The sequence below is a fragment of the Pongo abelii genome, chromosome 12 (genome assembly GCF_028885655.2).
Source record: "Pongo abelii isolate AG06213 chromosome 12, NHGRI_mPonAbe1-v2.0_pri, whole genome shotgun sequence".
Classification (NCBI taxonomy): Eukaryota; Metazoa; Chordata; class Mammalia; order Primates; family Hominidae; genus Pongo; species Pongo abelii.
This window is the reverse complement of record NC_071997.2, coordinates 23,495,193-23,513,188: the sequence shown is the minus strand read 5'-3', so window position 1 is coordinate 23,513,188 and position 17,996 is coordinate 23,495,193. Positions and strand designations below refer to the sequence as shown.

The following is a 17,996-nucleotide window of genomic DNA, read 5'->3' as shown; positions in this document are numbered from 1 at the left end:
GGAAGTCAGGGACGCAGCGACGTAGCCTGCGGAGGACCATTCTGACGAACTTGCGTGCTGCGTCATCACTGTGCGTCACATTGGCGATGTCGGCGCTCGAGCTGCACTTGGCAGGGCTCTTGGCAGCGCCCTGGGCTCTGAGGTTGTCTTGGCAACCCCGGATCAGATTTCGGCCGCCAGCGTCCACAGCCTAAGGTAGATTTCCAGCAGATAACAATTTGCGTGATGGGCTCTTAAGCGTTTTGGTCACTTGTTCTAAATTGTAAGTGCGCAATGCATTGGAAGAAAAAAGCACTCAGGCCAATTTGGTGAACGTCTAAATTGGAACAACGTTTCTGGAGATGACTGGTTAAATACGTTGCATCGGACATGTGTGAATACTAAAGCATACATTTTTAAATTCATATCTATTAAAAGAAATGAGGGTCGGGGGTGGTGGCTCACGCCTGTAATCCCAGCACTTTGGGAGGCTGAGGCAGGCGGATCACCTGAGGTCAGGAGTTCAAGACCAGCCTGACCAACATGGTGAAACCTTGTCTCTACTGAAAATACAAAAATTAGTCGGGCATGGTGGCATTCACCTGTAATCTCAGCTACTCAGGAGGGTGAGGCAGGAAAATCGCGTGAACCCGGGAGGCAGAGGTTGCAGTGAGCTTAGATCACGCCACTGCACTGCAGCTTGGGTGACAGCAGGCACGCACCACCATGCCCAGCTAATTTTTGTATTTTTAGTACAGACGGAGTTTCACCATGGTGGCCAGGCTGGTCTCAAACTCCTGACCTCAGGTGATCCACCCACCTCAGCCTCCCAAAGTGCTGGGATTACAGGCATGAGCTACTTCGCCTGCCCTATGTTTTGCTTATTAGTCCCTTGTCAGATAGATAGTTTGCAGATAATTTCTCCCCTTCTGTGGGCTGTCCTTTCACTTTGTTGATTTTTTTCCTTTGGGGTGCAGGAGCTTTTTAATTTAATGTGATCCCATTTGTCTGTTTTTGCTTTGCTTGCCTGTGCTTTTGAGGTATTACTCAGGAAATCTTTGCCCAGACCAATGTCCTGAAGAGTTCTCCCAATATTTTCTTGTAGTAATTTCATAGTTTGAGGTCTTAATTTTAAGTGTTTAATCCATTTTGATTTGATTTTTGTATATGGTTAGAGAGAAGTCTAGTTTCATTCTTTTGCATATGGATATCCAGTTTTCCTAGCACCATTTATTGAAGAGACCATCCTTTCCCCAATGTATGTTCTTGACACCATTGTTGTAACGAGTCCACTGTACTGTGTGGATTTGTTTCTGGGTTCTGTATTCTGTTCTAGTGGTCTATGCATCTGTTTTTATGCCAGTACCATGCTGTTCGATTGCTATAGCTCTGTAGTATAATTTGAAGTCAGGTAATGTGATTCCTCCAGTTTTGTTCTTTTTGCTCATGATAGCTTTGGCTATTCTGGGTCTTTTGTGGCTTCATATAAATTTTAGGATTATTTTTTCTATTTCTGTGAAGAATGTCATTGGTATTTAATAGGGATTGTGTTGAATCTGTAGATTGCTTTGGGTAGTATGGACATTTAAAAAATATTGATTTTTCCAATCCATAAACATGGAATATTCTTCTATTTATTGGTGTCCTCTTCAATTTCTCTCATCAGTATTTTATTGTTTTCATTATAGAGGTCTTTCACCTTTTTGGTTAAGTTCATTCCTAGGTAGTTTATTTTATTTGCAGCTACTGTAAATAGGATTACTTTCTTGATTTTTCAGATTTTTTGCTGTTGGCATATAGAAATGCTACTGATTTTTATATGTTTATTTTGTATCCTCCAATTTTACTGAATTTGTTTTTCAGTTCTAATATTTTTTTGGGGGAGCAGGTCATTAGATTTTTGAAATGTAAGATCATATCATCTGCAGACAAGAATAATTTGACTTCTTTCTTTCCAATTTGAATGCCCTTTGTTTCTTTCTCTTCTCTGATTTCTTTCTCTTCTCTAATTTCTCTAGCTAGGACTTCCCCAGTACTTGTTGAATAACAGCAGTGAAAGTGGGTATCCTTCTCTTGTTCCAGGTCTTAGAGGAAAGGCTTTCAGTTTTTCTCCATTGAGTATGATATTAGCTGTGGGTCTGTTATATATGGTTTTTATTATGTTGAAGTATGTTCTGTCTATATGCAGTTTTTTGAGAGTTTCTTTTCATCGCAAAATACATTGATTTTCCCATCTCAGCCTCCTGAGTAGCTGGGACTACAGGGGCATGCCACCACACTTGATTAATTTTTTATTTTTAGTGGAGGTGGAGTCTTGCTATATTGACCAGACTGGTTTCAAACTGTTGGCCTCAACTGATTCTCTCACCTTGGCCCCCCAACGTGCTGGGATTACAGGCATAAGACACTCACTGTGCCTGGCCAAGATGTTGAATATTATCAAATGTTTTTCCAGCATCTAGTGAAGTAGTCATATCATTTCTGTCCTTTATTTTGTTGATATGATGTATTACATTGATTGCTTTGCATACACTGAGCCATCCTGGGATAAATCCCACTTGGTCATGATAAATGATCTTTTTTAATGTATTGGTGAATTTGCTTGCTAGTATGTTGAGGATTTTTGCATCAACGTTTATCAAGAATATTGACCTGTAGCTTCCCTTCCCTTCCCTTCTCTCCCCTCCCCTCCCCTCCCCTCCTCTCTCCTCTCCTCCCCTCCCTCCTTGCTTTATATATCTGGGTGCTCTAGTATTAGATGCATATATATTTGTAATTGTTATAGTCTCTTGATGAATGGACCCTTTTTCATTATATAATGATCTTCTTTGTATTTTTTATAGTTTTTGTCTTGAAATCTATTTGGTATGATGTAGTATACTTACTTTGGCTCTTTTTTGCCTTCCATTTGCATAAAATATCCTTTCCCAATCCCTTTATTTTCAATCTATGTGTGTCTTTATAGGTGAAGTCTGTTTCTTGTAGGCAACAGGTTGTTGGGTCTTTTTTTTTTTTTTTTTTTAATCTATTCTGCCACTGTGTCTTTTGATTGGAGAGTTTAGTCCATTTATATTGAATATCATTACTGAAAAGTAAGCACTTAACTACTTCAATTTTGATACTTGTTTCCTGGTGGTTTTGTAGTCGTTCCTACCTACCTACCTTCCTTCCTCCCCTCCCCTCCCTCCCTCCCTCCTTCCCTCCTTCCTTCCTTCCTTCTTGTGAAGGTGATTTTCTCTGCTGGTATGTTTTAATTTCTTGCTTTTTATTTTTTCTGTATCTGTTTTAGGTTTTTTTATTTGAAGTTACCACAAGGCTTGCAAATATCATCTTATAATTTACTATTTTAAACTGATGAAAACATAACACTGCAAAAACAAATAAGCAAAGAGAAAACTAATAAAAAGTCTACACTTTAGCTTCATCTCCCCACTTTTTAACATTTTGTTTTTTCTGTTTATATCTTATTATATTGTCTATGTCTTGAAAAACTGTTGTTATTTTTTGATAGGTTCATCTTTTAGTCTTTTTTTTTTTTTTTTTTTGAGATGGAGTCTTGCCCTATCGCCCAGGCTGGAGTGCAATGGCATGATCTTGGCTCACTGCAACCCCCGCCTCCTGGGTTCAAGCGATTCTCCTACCTCAGCCTCCTGAGTAACTGGGATTACAGGCGTGTGCCTCCACGCCCAGCTAATTTTTGTATTTTTAGTAGAGACAGGGTTTCACCATGTTGGCCAGGCTGGTCTCGAACTCCTGACCTCGTGATCCACCTGCCTTGGCCTCCCAAAGTGCTGGGATTACAGGCGTGAGCCCCTGTGCCCTGCCCTCATCTTTTAGTCTTTCTACTCAAGGTATGAGTAGTTTACACACAACAATTACAGTGTTACCATATTCTATGTTTATGTGTGCAGTTACTATTACCAATGAGGTGTTTTTTTAACCTTCAGATGATTTCTTATTGCTCATTAATGTCCTTTTCTTTCAGATTGAAGAACTCCCTTTAGCATTTCTTGTAGGACAGGTCTATTGTTGATGAAGTTCCTCAGCTTTTGCTTGTTTGAGAAAGTCTTTCTCCTTCATGTTTGAAGGATTTTTTCACTGGATATACTATTGTAGGATAAAAGCGGGTTTGTTGTGGTAGTTGTTGCTGTTGTTGCTTTTCAGCTCTTTAAATATGTCATGTCACTCTCTCCTGGCCTGCAAGGTTTCCACTGAGAAGTCTGCTGCCAGATACATTGGAGCTCCTTTGTATGTTATTTGTTTCTTTTTTCTTGCCACTTTTAGTATTTCTTCTTTATCCTTGACCTTTAGGAGTTTAATTATTAAATGTCTTGAGGCAGTCTTATTTGGGTTAAATCTACTTGGTGTTCTATAACCTTCTTGTACTTAAATATTGATATATTTCTCTAGGTTAAGAAAGTTCTCAGTTATTGGCTGGGTGTGGTGGCTCACACCTGTAATCCCAGCACTTTAGGAAGCTGAGGCAGGTGGATCACCTGAGGTCGAGAGTTTGAGACCAGCCTGACCAACATGGAGAAACCCCATCTCTACTAAAAATACAAAATTAGCCTGGCATGGTGGTGCATGCCTGTAATCCCAGCTACTTGGGAGGCTGAGGCAGGAGAATCGCTTGAACCCAGGGGGCAGAGGTTGCGGTGAGCAGAGACTGTGCTATTGCACTCCAGCCTAGGCAACAAGAGTGAAACTCCATCTCAAAAAAAAAAAAAGAAAAAGAAAATTCTCTGTTATTAAGAAACAATACAGTATTATTAAGAAACAATACAAATAAATGAAAGGAAGACAGGAATGATTTATTTCATGGTTCTGTCAAGTGGGAAGACATGAGTTTATGTATTTAGCTTATTGGTAGAATACATGAGTCAGGCTAGGCTTGGTGGTTCATGTCTGTAATCCCAATAATTTGGGAGGACCACTTGAGACCAGGAGTTTCAAACCAGCCTGGCCATCAACATAGTGAGACCCTGATCTTTATTATAAAGAAAAGATGAAAGAGATAAAGAAAAGAAAACGAGTCAAAGTGAATGGAAGAGGTATAAGTGGAGGAGGATGAATTCAGAGTAAATATGTCATCTAGGAAATCCAGGTCCCCGCAGTGCTATGTGTAGCTACGGGCAGAGATGACCAGAGCTGAGTAGAGGAAGCTGCATTCAGTTCCCCATGAGAAGTAAAACAACATTTAGAGAAAATTACAGAGGATGACAGAAAGATTTTACAGCAACTTAAGAAAAGCAAAAAGACAAAATGGTTCAGAAAAAAAAAAAAAACAAAACCAAAGAAAAATCTATAAGGAGCTGATAAAAATGTGCCATAAACTAGATGTGGAGCTGCTCCAGGAAAGAACCAATAATATACCTAAAAAATGTTTGTAGTATTTGAAGTTCATACCTTAGAACAAGCTTGCCCAACCCACGGTCCGTGGGCCACATACAGCCAAGGACAGCTTTGAATGTGGCCCAACACAAATTCCTAACCTTTCTTGAAACATGGTGAGATTTTTGTCATTTTACAATACAGCTATAGTTAATCTTAGTGTATTTCATGTGTGGCCCAAGACAATTCTTTTTCTAATGAGGCCCAGGGAAGCCAAAAGATTGCACACCCCTGGCTTAGATGATATTATTTATTCAACACCATAGATATGTATGTGTGTGTGGGGGTGTATATATATGTATATGTGTGTATGCATATCCATATGTACCATATATATATAAAATATATATATCATATGTGTATCTCCTGCTTCTAAGAGGGAGGAACTTTTCCAAATAGAAACAACATAGATGAAATGTAATTCTTATCCTAACCATGAACAAGCAAGCTTTTTTGGAATTTTTGAGTGGATGTAATTTTATATTCCCCTTTATCAAACACTGACCACAGGGAATATTCCCCTCTAATAAGCTTCTTTTGTAGCTTTTTTCTGAAAAACTGGACAAATGTAATGTGGGAGTCAGACAGCATGTGTCACTAAGCTGAGAGCAGTGACATATGAAGGTGACATTTGCATGTCCTGGCAGCATTGTCCAGCAAAGGCTTCCTTTCTTTGGGGATGGACCCTCTCTCCTCACCTGGAGCAGCTCCACGTCAGGCATGTGGCACGTCTCCCACAGCTCTCTGTACATGTCTTTCATTCTTTCTAAATGTTGGGTCATTCTCACTTGACTGTCTTGTAGTTGTTGGAAAAGCTCTTTTGCTTCTCTGTCCAGTGCCTGCAGATGCAGTTGCTTCTCCTCATCGAGAAATAGAGGCATCTTTTGATATTGAATATTGATTATCACCTTACTTAATGACACATAGTTCTGCGGAGACATTTGGTTAAAAGGATTACATACTCTCACTCTCAACAGAAAACTTCAAATAATTATATGCTGGGTGTAATCAAGCAATCTATAAACTTTCTGCCTCACTCTTGCAAGGAGTCTTGAATATTTGTTATTTCTTTCTGTCCATCTTTTTCAATGTTCCTGTTCTCTTTCCCTCTTTAAATCAAAACCTGTATAAAGACTTCCAGTTTCTCTTCCTGAGATGCTTCTTCACAGTTCTTACTGAGTCCATTATTTCCTCTATTAATCTCCCTTTTAGGATTTTTCCATGTCTGATTCGCCTAAATGTTAAAAAACATTTAGCCATACGCCATATTATGCAGATTGATTTTTCCTTTTACTATATTTTTACTCTATATACTATTTTATATACTATTCTATTTCTTTCCTCTTCCTCACACCCAATCTTGGTGAAATGTCTCATGTCCAGTGTCTGAAAAGGTTTATACCAACCTTCAAATTTGAACTAGAATACATATCATGCCATTTATCCAATAAACTAGAATTAATTTGGTTAGCTTGTGTGGGCTTCTCTATTTGCAATTCCTGTGGGCTTCTCTATGTGCAATTCCTATTATATCAATTATATCAAACCCCCTCTCTACTAACAATGCAAAAAAAAAAACTAGCCAGAGACAGAGCCAGACTCCTTTCAAAAAAAAATAAACAAACATAAAACTTCTGTTTTGAAGAAACCTAATCATCTATGTTAACACCCACCTACGCCCTGTGAAATGCAATCAATTAGAGGAAACGGATGTGGTCTTCACAGATTTATAAACGGACACTTCAGGAGCCAAGCTCATTCTTCTCCAGAGCCCACAGAGTAGCTTTGCAACTGGCTTTGGGGACTTCCAAAATCTACCAGCACTGCAGTGAGACTCTCATCCCTGAGCTCAATTCATCTGATTCGACAGCAAGCTTTGGTGAGAACACAGATATATTTCTGAGGTAAGTACACAGTTTCCAGAGTAGGAGCTACTATTAGGTTACAAACCAAAACAAAATTTGGGGACTTTAATTTATCTGCAAACTTAGATTATTTTTAGATGAAATGATCTCATTTTCTGAGTTTTAGAAACGGCTCCATTTCTTTATAAAATTATTTTAAACATAATCCATAGGTTTATGGATTAAACATGGGCCACCATGTTCAGCTATTTGTTTGTTTGTTTGTTTGTTTATTTTGAGTTGGAATCACTCTCTATCGCCAGGCTGGAGTGTAGTGGCGCTCTTGGCTCACTGCAACCTCCGCCTTCCAGGTTCAAACGATTCTTCAGCCTCAGCCTCCAGAGTAGCTGGAAATATAGGTGCCTGCCACCACGCCCAGCTAATTTTTGTATTTTTTTTTTGTAGAGACGGGGTTTCATTATGTTGGCCAGGATGGTCTCCATCTCTTGATTTTGTGATCCGTTCACCTCGGCCTCTGAAAGTGTTGGGATTACAGGCCTGAGCCACTGCGTCCGGGCTTTTTTTTTTTTTTTTTTTAATTTATATAAGTATTTTTAGAGACAAGATGATCTAGACATTTTGCCGTGTCACCAGGCTAGTGCTCCTGAGCTCAAAAAACCTGCCTGACTTGGCCTCCCAAAATGCTGGGATTACAGGCTTGAGTCACCTTCCCTGGCTTGGTTTTTATTTTTATTTGTATTTTAGCAAAACATACATTTAAAATGCTGACTTACTGTCTAGTGCCTAGTTTTTTGTTTTTGTTTTTTCTTGGGGGGGAGACAGAATCTTGCTCTGTTAGCCAGGCTGGAGTGCAGTGGCACAATCTCGGCTCACTGCAAGCTCCGCCTCCCAGGTTCACGCCATTCTCCAGCCTCAGCCTCCAGAGTAGCTGGGACTACAGGCGTCCGCACCACTCCCAGCTAATTTTTCGTAATTTTTAGTAATTTAGTGAATCCCTATCTCGGATTCACTATGTTAGCCAGGATGGTCTTGATCTCGTGACATCGTGATCTGCCCGCCTCAGCCACCTTGGCCTCCCAAAGTGCTCGGATTACTGGCGTGAGCCACCGTGCCCGGCCTCTAGTGCCTGTTATTGCATGATACTTACTCTTTTCCTGACTGTGTGAAAGAGTCACGATAATGCTTCAATTATCATTATCTTTTTGTAAATTTAATTAATTGTCTTTTAAGGATGTTGTAATATTAACCAGTACATCCCCAAATTCACAGACTGTCCAGGAACAGTAAACATGCCAGAAAGTTTTCGTTGATTAAATTAACATAGCAGCCTAGAAAAACAATGATTCTTAGCTTTACCTTGGAGAGGTACCTTACCTTGATTTGACTGTTTTTCCTTGGAGAGTAAAGGCTAGCTTTTTCTGATTTGGGTCAAAGTATGAGTTCTGCTCCAACATTTTCATGCAAAGTCCTTCTGGAAAAGTCATTATTGATGGTTGTTATAGTTAAATAAAATAATGAGAGTAGAAGAGCTTAGTTAGCTTTCCTTCTCTAAACCAGTCACCGGCAATTAAGAGTGTTACTGATTTTCAGACCATTCAAGACTCAAACCTTGAGTTTACAGGTTGATGAAACCCTTGAAGCCTAAGCAATTTGGTGGACACTAACACCTCAAAAAATCCGACATTCTTCCATGCAAGAAAGTAGAGTTTGCAAATCTAGGTCATGTGTTGATTGGAGAACAGTCACTTTTTCTAGAGGTTGATGTCTCTTTGTGCCTTAGTTTTCTATTTTTCCTATTTCTGTCATTGCAAATTAAAGCCTATACTTCTCTAGAAAGAAAGGATATTATTCGATCACGAACTGATTCAAACTTTGCTCAGATCTTTGTCTCTCCAGGGTAGAAGCTTAAATTCTTGTGGTTTTCTTTCCTTAGGAAAATGGACTCAGACTTCTCACATGCCTTCCAGAAGGAACTCGCCTGTGTCATCTGTTTGAACTACCTGGTAGACCCTGTCACCATCTGCTGTGGGCACAGCTTCTGCAGGCCCTGTCTCTGCCTTTCCTGGGAGGAAGCCCAAAGTCCTGCCAACTGCCCTGCATGCAGGGAACCATCACAGAAAAAGGACTTCAAAACCAATATTCTTCTGAAGAATTTAGTGACCATTGCCAGAAAAACCAGTCTCTGGCAATTCCTGAGCTCTGAGAAACAAATATGTGGGACCCATAGGCAAACAAAGAAGATGTTCTGTGACATGGACAAGAGTCTCCTCTGCTTGCTGTGCTCCAACTCTCAGGAGCACGGGGCTCACAAACATTATCCCATCGAAGAGGCAGCTGAGGAACACCGGGTAAGAGATAGCTCTGTGATCACCTGAAAGCTGGAGGATGGCAGAGTGAAAGAGATTAGAAGGACGATGAGAATCACGGTGGTTACTCCATTCTTTACTGAGTGCCAGGTGCTGTTCTAGGTACCAATGATGACATTTTGAATAAAATGTGCAACTCTACCTTCCTTCATGGAGCTTGCACCCAAAAAGAGACTGATTAAGTGCATGTCATTCTTATTGACTCTACAGTTCAATGCTAATGACATTGAAAAGCTACCAAAACTACCAGTGCAAAGAAAGGTACTTTGGAAATATATTTAATATTACTGGACAAATGAGTATGGGAATAGCACACTACAAAATCAGGGGCTAGCATAGTGGGTTCTGAAGCAGGATGTTTCCCTGAACTAATTTAGCTGGGTTACAGGAAATCTTCACTCTTCAGTTCCCTAAACTGTTCTACATTCTGAAACCTCAAACTGAAAAATATCAATTAAGGATGAGCAATGAAAAATTTTGTTTTTTTCTCCTCCCACTAATGTATTTATCTATTATATCCATTGCCTGCATATACCACTCAGATTGTGGAATCTTTGGTATTTGACTTTCTGTTGTTCAACCTTGTAATTCTTTTGCAGGAGAAACTCTTAAAGCAAATGAGGATTTTATGGGAAAAGATTCAAGAAAATCAGAGAAATCTATATGAGGAGAGAAGAACAGCCTTCGTCTGGAGGGTAAGTATGAGACCGTGAGTCCTCTTGACCAGCTTGAGACAAGCAGGCTGACAACATTTATATTAGCAACTTGAGTTGAAATTCTCGTATGCCAGATTTTGTCATGTGTTTATTCATAGGCTGGAAAACAACCAGACTGTTCAATATAACGATTGTTCAGGTTTTCTGTAAATGCTTTTCAGATAAGTAAAAAATAAATATAAATTCTGAAGGGCAAGCATGTGCTGAAAATTAATAAGTATTTCAGACAGAGTTTTCTGTATAATATGAATTATGAAATATTGATTAAATAGTATATAATTGAGAAATCAAGGCATTGATTGGTGAATATGATATTGTCCAGGGGGAAGAAACGGGTGGGAACAGTAATTTAAGAAATGTGCCTGTGCTGGTGAAATCTGATAGCGAAGGACCCACATGATGCCAGTCCAAGTAGGAGAAAATGCAACATGATGAAAAGCTGAGGAGAAGGGATAAAAAATGACTGGGGGAGTGAGAGGATAAATATGTCATTATTGAGAGGAGAAACACAATGGAATGGGGATTCATGTTCTTAGAATGGCAGTGCAATACAGAGTCTATGGATTTGACAGAAGAAAGATAGGAGACAGAAAAGAGGTAGTCGGTTTGACAGATGGGGGTTAAATTTTTTACAAGATCCTTTTTGTGTGATGGCTTCTGATCCTGATTATAATATACTAAAAACATTTCTACTAAGAGTGATTGTTCAGGCTGTGAAGTACAGAGATTTGAAACAACAACCTAATTGAGTAACAAAGATTATGTGTATTATTCATGACAATGTAACAACCAATCATAAATTTTAGTTGTTTTCTAATTGTATTTCCGATTTGAGAGGACATAGATTTAAACATTTAAATTTAAAGGGCTTTTTTGCAGGTGTTTGGGAATTGATGAATTACATAAACTTTGAAGGAAGGTCTTGCTTAACTCATCATCCTGTTTGTAAAGGATGGAAAATAAAAGAAGGAATGAGGAGGATGAATTTGTGGGTTCTGCGAGGTGGAAGTAGGCCTGGGTATATAACCTACAAAATTCATATCCCTACAGGGCGATGTGGTTTTACGGGCACAGATGATCAGGAATGAGTATAGGAAGCTGCACCCGGTTCTCTATAAGGAAGAAAAACAACATTTAGAGAGATTGAACAAGGAATATCGAGAGATTTTTCAGCAACTCCAGAGAAGTTGGGTCAAAATGGATCAAAAGAGTAAACACTTGAAAGAAATGTATCAGGAGCTAATGGAAATGTGTCATAAACCAGATGTGGAGCTGCTCCAGGTAAGAACGGAGGATGCCCCTTGAGACACTTTGTGTTAGCTGACCTGTACATCTTTGCCTTCCATTGGGTACCAAAGACATTATTTCTTCATCTCCTGCATTGATGGTGAGAGTCATTCCCACCAGTTATAGAGATAAACTGTAACTCCTACCCTAATCATGGAAATAAAGCTTTATGGAATTGTGCAACTAGATTTCCATACAACATTTTCTACCACAAGCTTCCTCCTCCAGCACATTTCATTAAAACTCTGGAAGAAAAAATTTCATGTGAAAATTCCATGTTTAACTCCAATGGATAATACATAGAAATTATGGAAAAACTGACATTTCCTTCTTCCTCCTTTTGGGAAGTCCTAGGTTTGAAATGCTCTTGATTTGAGCCACATTACACTTTGGGGACTAGCCCTGAAAGAGACCACACTGTAGACAGCTGCAGCAATGCGCAGTCACTACTCACACCTTTCTCTCTCACTCAAATTTAGGGTCCTGAATGTATCAGAAATTCATACTGTCAATAGGTCTTACTGGTATAATTGTTAGAGATGACAATACATTTTAAAAGAGTTGCAGTGATACTATGTGGTAATTCTAAAGTTTTCAAAACCTGAAGACCAGATAGGCAGAATAACAACTGTTTTTGTGTGTTTATTTTGAGACAGAGTCTTCTTCTGTCACCCAGACTGAAGTCCAGTGGCCCAATCTCAGCTCACTGCAACTTCTGCCTCTTTGGTTCAAGCAATTCTCCTGCCTCAGCCTCCCTAGTAGCTGGGACTAAAGGCATGCACCACCACACCCCACTATTGTTGGGTTTTTTTTTTTTTTTGGATTTTTAGTAGAGACGGGGATTTGCCATGTTGTCCAGGCTAGTCTGGAAGTCCTGACCTCAGGTGATCCACCCACCTTGGCCTCCCAAAGTGCTGGGATTACAGGTGTGAACCACCTCACCCAACAAGAATAACAACTTTCTAAATAAGTAATTTTTTTTCTCTCTCTCTCTCTCTCTACAGGATTTGGGAGACATCGTGGCAAGGTATGTTTTCGGCCATCAGTGCAAACTGGAGCACAAGGCATGCTATGAAAAACAGGCTGTTTCCAACAAAGTGAAAACATAATTTACTAACACCATAATGTGTCAGTGTGATTGTGTGTGTATGTGTGTGTAGTCACGTGTTTGTGTGGTATGATAAATGTTACCTATGCCTTTTATCAGACATTAATCTTTTCTTACTTTCCCAAGTGACTCAAGGGGTTATGTTTTGAAGAGTGCAATGCAGAGATTGCTAGAATACAGTTGCCTCTTTTTATGATTCAGAATCATAATTAGAGATCAACTATTTGGTGGCAGATAGGGAGAGAGGCATTTATCTTTCAGTGGCAGTAGGTTAGAAATGGAGTGAATAGTTAGAAAGATTCCCTGAGAGCCACAAACCCATCCTAGCGTTGTGGAGGTACATTACAGTATCAGAAGTGGGTTTGAATGAAGCATTTTCTGTTGGAATCTGTTTCTTAAACACAGACATCAGAAACTTAACCAACTCAACCTACTTCCTTGCAGGAGTGAGTCTGTGCTGCTGCACATGCCCCAACCTGTGAATCCAGAGCTCACTGCAGGGCCCATCACTGGACTGGTGTACAGGCTCAACCGCTTCCGAGGTGAGTGTTGCCCTCTTGGTGGGATCAACGTGCAATGCCTTCAATTATGGTTTTCTATGGGCAGCTTTCCCAGTGTAATGATCTTTCATCTAGAAGAAGAGAATAGTCTGTGAATAGGTATTTATATTTATAGTTTCATCAAACAGACAAAACTAAATAAAAGCTGGTGAAATGTAATAGGAATCAGCCATATAACAAATTTCTTAGAAAAATAAAACATGCAGAAGGGCTCTTTAGGACTTTAGGAACCATTCTCTGATACAATTTCATGTATACAATTATGACATGAAGCATACAGAACTGAATTCAGGACATTTCAATTTCAAATTCAGTGCAGTTAATGACTGATTTGAGTGACAGTATTTTTTAAATACATTTCAGGTGAAGTTTCATAGCATTTATAATATCATGTTTTTAATCAACTAAAGCACACATGAGTAACTTATATAACAATGCAAAAACTGAGCATCTGTGAACAATAGGAACATGATTTGGTGGTTGATGAGGTCTTAGATAGAACTCCAGGATAGATCGTGACAAATCCAGCAGAATAAAAGAAGTCTGTGCCTGAATCTGGCATGAAAGTCAGATAATTCTTGCAAGGAATCTTCACTTTTCAGAAGGCAGATTCAGATTTTGTCTTTAAGTATGAATTTGCTAGCTTAAGTCGCAGATCATAATGTTTCTGGAAAGTGATAACTTTTTTCTTTGGGACTAAGAATGTCTGCCCACCTCATCTGTCCAAACCTCCTGCTCTGCCCTGACGGAGAAGAGACAATGAAGGTGAATTTTATTGCTATGGACTTGGCCACAGCGCAGGAGCTTCCAGTTTTCAGCTGCTATGAAAGGTCGCTAACGAGACAGAGACATGACCTTCCTCCCCTTTATACTTTATGAGTTTATAGAAATTGTGATCATCATAGTTTAGCCGTTTATTTGTGCACATCACCTAACACCCTTTGATTCCAACATTTTTCCAGACAGAATTTTCTTTCTAATCTTGACCTGTGTTTTCTAGTGAGAATCTCTTTCTTATCTGAACATAAGGATTTATAAACTGCTTTTCACTGGAACATTCTCTTTTTTCTACAGTGGAAATTTCCTTCCATTATGAAGTAAGCAATCACAACATCAGGCTCTTTGAAGATGTGAGAAGTTGGATGCTTAGACGTGGATCTTTGAATTCTGACAGATCTGACTATTTTGCTGCATGGGGATCCAGGGTCTTCTCCTTTGGGAAACACTACTGGGAGCTGGATGTGGACAACTCTTGGGACTGGGCTCTGGGAGTCTGTAAGGACGCCTGGATAAGGAAGAATAGCACAATGGTTAAATCTGAGGACATATTTCTTCTTTTGTGTGTGAAGGTGAATAATCATTTCAGTCTCTTGACCACCTCCCCAGTGTTTCCTCACTATATAGAGAAACCTCAGGGCCGGGTTGGTGTGTTTCTTGATTTTGAAAGTGGAAGTGTGAGTTTTTTGAATGTCACCAAGAGTTCCCTCATATGGCGTTACCCGGCTGGCTCCTTAAAGTTTCCTGTCAGGCCTTTCTTTTACACTGGCCACAGATGATCAGGATTAAGAAAACTTACTGTTTGGGAACTCCATATACAAGGGAGCCCTTCACTGTTGATATAAAGAAATCATACTGTTCAGGCTTTTTTCTACTTCAGTGTCACTTCATTTTATTGCTATTAAATATAAAATTTGTAAAAGGCAAGACTTTTTGTACATTTTCCTACAATTAAAATAATCTCTTATGGCCCATTACCTAAAATAAGTATTGTGATTTTCAAGTGTTTGTGAATTTATTGGATGGAATTCTGGAAATATGTGGGTGTGTGATTCCAACTTAATGATCTCATTCAGGAACAAATTTTGCACATCATGGACAGACGGTGTTTTGTACAATGAACTTGTAAGTGTGAGAGTTCCCTCCTATTAATACAGTAAATTCTACACCTCATCACTTTGGGGGGAAACATTTATTTTACACACAAGTTTTCACTGAATCTTTGGGCTAGAACAGGAATTTAACAGTCATGCATCCTATGGCAACAAAATACATTCTGAGAAATGCATTACTAGGCACTTTTATCATTGTGTGAACATCAGAACACACTACAAAAACCTAGATAGTATATCGATCTACAGACATAGGCTAATGGTACAGCCTATTGCTTTTCTGAGAATTTGCCAGCAATGTCTGAGCAAGAACCAAAAGGGTTGAACCCACATTGAATTCTGTAGCTGTTTGATAAAGCAAACAGCGTCACCCACGGAATAATAGACAGATGTGCAGACTGTCTGCTTTAAAATGTGTTTGTATTTCCAAGTCACACAGACTGTGAATTCTCACTGATAACCTAGAGACCAGACATAACCATCACCTCATGTTACATTGGAAACATATTAGTATCAGGTAAAAATAAATAAATAAAAAATAAATTAACTAAATTAAATCAAAACCAAAAACAAAACAAACAAAGCCTAGTTCTGATGAAAACCCAGTTTATAGTGAGTCTATTGAGTCTGTCTACCCACCAAATGGTCATTTTCATGATCACTGATTAAATAATGGAAACATTCTACTTCCAGTCCAGCAGATGATCCTGGCTGATGTCTGAGGTTCCTTGCTTGGGGCTGTTACCTAGAATATATTCAAACGGCCTCTCCAGGTAGCCGCTTGGGCTTGCTCACAGCATGGTAGATAATTTTCCACACTGAAGATTCCCATAGAGTCAGGAGAATTGTATACTACCATTATTCTACAGAGTAAAACATCAGCTGTAGTCACAACCCTACACAAAGTAAAGGGACTAGAACATGCACACAGCAGTAGCAGTCTTGAAGTTACATCATAGAAAAACAATGTGGGATGGAATATATAATTTAGCACTCTTTTAGAGAGAGTGGGGGAGGAATATAACCTACTACACCTACTCGTCCTAAGAAGTGGACATTGAGGATCTATATCCAGAGACTGGGGGTCCTGTAAAACATGAGATCCAACGAGCCCCTTATAGAAACATCATTCAAGTTCCAGATTCCTGTAAAAGGGCAATTGATAATTGACCAGGTAAATATGTTTTGGAAATTTTCTTCAAGATTTGGTATCAACTGGACAATCATTAAGAGCACAACACAGCAAAATCACTGACGAAAATGCACACGACACTGGAGTAGAGGGGGGGAAGGGGTGGTCCATCTCCTTCAAGATGACCAGGGACAGACACAGTAATTCTAGGTCAGTGAGATAAAAAAGGTCAGGGCATCCTTGTCAGGAACCGCCTTCTGATATCTATATGCGGCCGCAAACTATTCATGTAGGCCTTCTGAATGCCTTGTACTTCCCAAGATTTCTTGATGTTAAGAGCCACTGACTGGGCTTCATAGTACATAGAATACCTTCAGCATAGAGGGTGACAAAGTCTTTCCCTCAAAAGCCAGAAGTTCAGAAACCTGTAACCGAGTCATCCACGGGACCTTACCAGTAAGTGTGGGCTGAAGAGAGAGACACTGGCTTTAACCTCAGATAAAAGGTATTCCATTCTCACTGCCTTGTAGCCTCTCATACTCAGAAAGGAAGGTGAGGCTAGGTCCTGACTATTCATTCTTCCAGACTGTGAAAGTTTTTGATGCTGACTCAGAGAAATGTCCTCTGCTTACTAAAATCTAACGTCTATTAACATTCTGCTGCAAAAGAGATAGGCCTTGTCTTGTCACAGTCCTCTCAACCTGTGCCCATATGTTCCACTCCTCTGGCCCTTACTGAACCATGATGACTGCCAGAATCACTCTGAAATTCTTCTGCCCCTGTCAGTCTTCTGGCCCAGTTCTCGGAACACAGGTCCCTGTCTATCCGCTTTCCAATGATCTGTCCATGCCCTTCAAATTCGCAACATAAGAAAAGTTGATCATGAAAATATCCCAGAATGGGAAATACGGGTTCCCTGTTTTGTCTGAGACCAGCAATGCAGATGCAGGATTCTAGGGGAGGAGGAGAAAGCAAAAGTTGATGCCCTTGAAACTGCTCAGTCACATCCTTGTGACATCTAAAAGGGTAAAAGGTATTCAGGGTTAAATAATTGGAACAGAAAGAGGACAGTCAAGTTCAGGCATATACGGAGAAAGAGAGCTTCTATCAGAGCCTGACACCAAGTAAAACTCTTTCTTTAATGGAATGCACCCATAAATGTGTCAGAAAAATAACCCTTGGTGAGGAAAAGCAAAGTTGTAGAGAACAAGGGATAAAGAAGACAACAAGCAACATTTCCTGCCTATTTCAAAATAATTCTTGAGTGCTTACATTTCCTGGAATTGCCATGAGGCTTCTGTGTATTATCACCCACTGTGAAAAGGTCAGCTGAGAGTAATATGGTATCATGGTTAAGAGCAATGTCTTGAGGCTAAATTGCCTGGGTTTGATTCCCCAACTCACTGCTCATAAGCCTCATTCCCACAACAAAGTGCCTTTCTCAAAGCCTTGTGTGTGGATGTGGGGTGTATGGGTGTGTTAGGCATATTTTTATATAATATAGTATTTGTATATTCACAGTAATTGTGTGTGTGTGTATTTGTGTGTGTGTGTATATATATATATATAAATATATATATGTGCTGGGATTATAGGTGTCAGCCAATGCGTCTGGCTTACTCTCACTTTTAATTATTGTCTTAGAAGCATGCATGATTCAATTTGTTTTTCAATTCACGAATATATCTAATGGTTAGAGATGT

The 17,996-nt window shown here is 39.5% G+C and overlaps 2 protein-coding genes across 10 annotated transcripts in view; one reads left to right on the top strand and one right to left on the bottom strand.

The window, feature by feature from the left end:
- LOC112132112 (E3 SUMO-protein ligase RanBP2-like) overlaps positions 1 to 13,237 on the bottom strand; it is a 56,474-nt gene extending 43,237 nt beyond the window's left edge. For both annotated transcript variants that reach the window (XM_063713295.1, XM_054546956.1), the window contains exon 1: positions 13,147 to 13,237. The gene's annotated coding sequence lies outside the window, so the exon portion shown is untranslated. The remainder of the gene's footprint in view (positions 1 to 13,146) is intronic.
- LOC129047375 (tripartite motif-containing protein 43-like) lies at positions 60 to 15,033 on the top strand. 8 transcript variants are annotated; one of them, XR_008521648.2, is made up of 9 exons: positions 82 to 195; positions 7,016 to 7,274; positions 9,169 to 9,583; positions 10,201 to 10,296; positions 11,368 to 11,598; positions 12,261 to 12,378; positions 12,609 to 12,631; positions 13,157 to 13,254; positions 14,347 to 14,468. XR_008521648.2 is itself a non-coding variant. In XM_054547064.2 (8 exons), exons 3-8 carry the CDS (start codon positions 9,173 to 9,175, stop codon positions 14,826 to 14,828), a joined length of 1,341 nt encoding a protein of 446 aa, XP_054403039.1. In that variant the 5' UTR covers positions 60 to 195; positions 7,096 to 7,274; positions 9,169 to 9,172; the 3' UTR covers positions 14,829 to 15,033. The 8 variants fall into 8 exon arrangements, 7 of the variants coding, with proteins under 7 accessions (XP_054403039.1, XP_054403040.1, XP_054403035.1 ...); XM_054547064.2 differs by lacking the exon at positions 12,261 to 12,378 and having other exon boundaries at positions 60 to 195; positions 7,096 to 7,274; positions 14,347 to 15,033; XM_054547065.2 differs by lacking the exon at positions 12,261 to 12,378 and having other exon boundaries at positions 73 to 195; positions 7,140 to 7,274; positions 14,347 to 15,033.
- The last annotated feature ends 2,963 nt before the right edge of the window (positions 15,034 to 17,996 follow it).